Genomic DNA, 2971 nt, shown 5'->3' with positions numbered 1-2971 from the left:
TGCTACAAAGCCTTTGCATAGGTAGAGACTCGCTATCTCCATCTTTTTCTTCATTCGCTCGCAGGCGGCGCTTCAGAAGGTTGCGACCGCGAGTGCGAATCAACCAGAGTCGATAATGTTTCAATCATAGTACACTGCACAGTGGCAGTATGCTGCTACGAGCAAAAGGACACGTGTCAGCACACCTATTGGATAGGATAGGAAAGCGTTGTTGAATGGATAATACGTAAGAGGATTGGGGAGGAGACCAGAAGGATACGTCTGGCATACGAGCAAATGGGCAGCAATCAAGACAACAGCAAGTGGACTGCAGCACCATAAACACGCATTGGCGACATCACGTCGGCGCTACCGTGTTGTTGTAACAACGCCATGATCGAGGTACATATAGAAAGGGTTTGAAAGAGCTTAATTAGGATTGATAAGAGATCACGTTTACGAAAACGAGCCGACAATGCCGTTGATGGCCATGGTCAGCATCGAGAGAATCCCAAGTGTCCACGCCGACGTGCGCGGCCAAAAGATGTGGTTGGCAAACGCCAGCGTGTGCACAACGCGGACGATGGTAAAGACGATGTACGCGACCGACGTCACGGACGTGTTGCCGCCGGCGAGGATCGACGTCCAGGCCAGAATGATGCCGAACGGAAGGTTCTCGAGGTCGTTGCCGACGATGCGCTGCCAGCGAATGTCGTCGGCCTTGGCTTGCTGGTGCGCGTCGCTCTCGACAATGTTGGCCGAGAGGCCAAAGTTCTGGCGCGGGATCGCCGAGCTCGCGGCCATGTCCTCGGGCGCGCGCGTGCCGGCAGTAAACTTCTTGCCGCCCTGGACCATGAGCGACGCGAGGTACTTGACGTACAGGATCGCCGTGCACAGCATGAGCACCTGCGTCGTCGCCGGCGTCGAGATCATCTTCGTGCGGATCCAAGTGAAATTGAAAATGGGACTTCATGGCCCTTCGCCAGCCCGTTTCGTATGGTGGTATAGCCGACGAATCCCTTTACGCCGCGCAAGGCCATTGGCTAGAATGTTTTGGCATGGCCAATCCAAATGCGCCATTTGGGAATCTTTTGAGAGTGACGGACAGCAAACTGTAGTCGAATCCAATGACGTCGTGTTGATGTGATGACGATCATGGCGAGCGGAAAATGCAGATAAAACAAAGGCTTCCCGACCCGACTGACGAAGACATCGGAGTGTCGGAGTGGTGGTACATGGATCGCAGAGTGATGTTATGGCGTCGACGAGCTCATCCAGCGTAGAGAGACGCAGTCTTGAGAACAATTTTGCGGTCCATGCAAACGTTTCCTGGGTCTTATAGCGCCGTATCAACCTTGTGGGCGAGACCCGCAGCCCAGAGACCGAGATTCCGCTTCACGATGTCGATCGTAGCTCGTTCGTTCCTGTCGTTCGCTGTTGTTGAAGTGGGTCGATCACTCCATTTTGTTGCGTGTTTCTCACATCCCGCCACTACGCGGCGAGAAAAACGCAGATGCATCGCACGTTGTGCTAACACTCTCCACTCCCGACGACGCTCTCTTTCAGTTATACTGACACGGATGGTCTCGTGACTAGGCAGCGTGGACACCACCACAATAATGTGTCTACGATCATTTGTTCGAATCGCAAGGACGTGGTACGTCACTGAATTCCGACTTTGTTCTGTGGAGCGGCAACACCACATAAGCCTCTGCTTTCTGAGTTCATGTACCAACGTCCCATTTGTTGAGCCCGCTAATTTCAAAGCAAGTACCGGTCGCTCGAGCGACTAGCCTCGTTTGTGCTTGCGAAACACGCCCTCGAGCTGCTTCTTTTTTACCCTGAAAACGACGCGATGCACGCGATAGGCGTGTCGCCGTACACATCAACCCGCGAGGGGATCGCGCCCGCGCGCAAGAGGTGCTTGATGCAGCTGGCATGTCCCCGGATCGCAGCGAGGTGCAGCGGCGACCAATGATGCTCGGGCTCGACCGCCTGGACGTTGGCGCCGCGCTCAATCAGAAGCTCGAGGATCTCGCAACGGCCTTGCGATGCGGCCCAGTGCAGACCGTTCCAGCCATGCTAGTTCGTCTTCATGTTGAGAATATATGTCATTCGTGTTTGAAAGGCGGTGATCGTACCTGGTCGGTGATGTTGACGTCCGTGTCGTCGCCCAAGAGATCTTGAACGCGCCGGAGGTTGCCGCGGAAGACGGCCTGTAGAAACACTTTGCTTTCGTTCGAGACGGTCGGACTCGTCTTCTCGACCTCGTCGGCCGCATCGCTCTGGTTGTCGTCGTCGTTAGCCGCCTGGACTGCTTTTTTGGTTGGTTTCTTCTTGGCAGCTGCATTGTCGTCGTCGAAATCCTATGCCGACGGCGCGCTTTAGCCAATGACATTATTGGCAAGAAGCGCCTACGTACCGAGTACCCATCGTCGTCGTCGTCGTCGTCCTTGTCGTTGTTGTTGTTGCTGCTCTTGGTGGTCGTCGTGGGGGTGGCAACGGCGGTCGTCGGGGCGTGTGCAGTTTTTTGAACAACGACGGCTGCTTCCTTGAGCGTCGCGGCCACCTGCGCCTTTGTGACGGCCGCGTCTTCGGCGGCGACGGCCCGCGCCGCCTCGACAAGAATCGCCCCGACGGTGCTTTGCTGGCGCGCTTGGTCGTGCTTGACCGCCTTCGATGCGTCGGCGAGCGCGTGAACGACCGCTGCATCGCGCTCTTGTTCGACTTCTGTCGCGATCTGGACAAGCGACTGCGTCGGCGCCTTCTGGAAGGACGACCGCGAGTCTTGGCGCAGTGTCTTGGCAACAGTCGTGAGCGCGGCGCTGTCCGTGGACGCTGTCACGGCGGCTTGCAACGAGACGCTTGGCGCGGCGGCCAACGTCCGCGAGGGTCGGCGGCGTTTCCTTGGCGACGATCAAAAGACGACGGCTTGTCGGCCAAGGCGACGCTCACCAACGTCGGCTTGGCAGCGACGCTCTGCATAGAGGAC

The 2971-nt window shown here is 56.8% G+C and overlaps 2 protein-coding genes across 2 annotated transcripts; both read right to left on the bottom strand.

Moving 5' to 3' along the window:
* Positions 1–376: 376 nt before the first annotated feature.
* On the bottom strand, positions 377–941 carry SPRG_17314 (hypothetical protein). The gene has a single exon (XM_012356821.1). The coding sequence runs from the start codon at positions 910–912 to the stop codon at positions 436–438; it is 477 nt and encodes a 158-aa protein (XP_012212211.1). The 5' UTR covers positions 913–941; the 3' UTR covers positions 377–435.
* Positions 942–1815: 874 nt separating this feature from the next.
* On the bottom strand, positions 1816–2885 carry SPRG_17313 (hypothetical protein; the record flags this gene model as incomplete). Its single annotated transcript, XM_012356820.1, has 3 exons — positions 1816–2061; positions 2121–2345; positions 2402–2885. Coding segments are annotated over 3 exons (955 nt in total), but the record flags the coding sequence as incomplete, so codon positions are not given.
* Positions 2886–2971: the final 86 nt, after the last annotated feature.

This window comes from Saprolegnia parasitica (genome assembly GCF_000151545.1).
Source record: "Saprolegnia parasitica CBS 223.65 unplaced genomic scaffold supercont2.601, whole genome shotgun sequence".
Classification (NCBI taxonomy): domain Eukaryota; phylum Oomycota; class Saprolegniomycetes; order Saprolegniales; family Saprolegniaceae; genus Saprolegnia; species Saprolegnia parasitica.
This window is presented reverse-complemented; position numbering and strand designations above follow the sequence as displayed.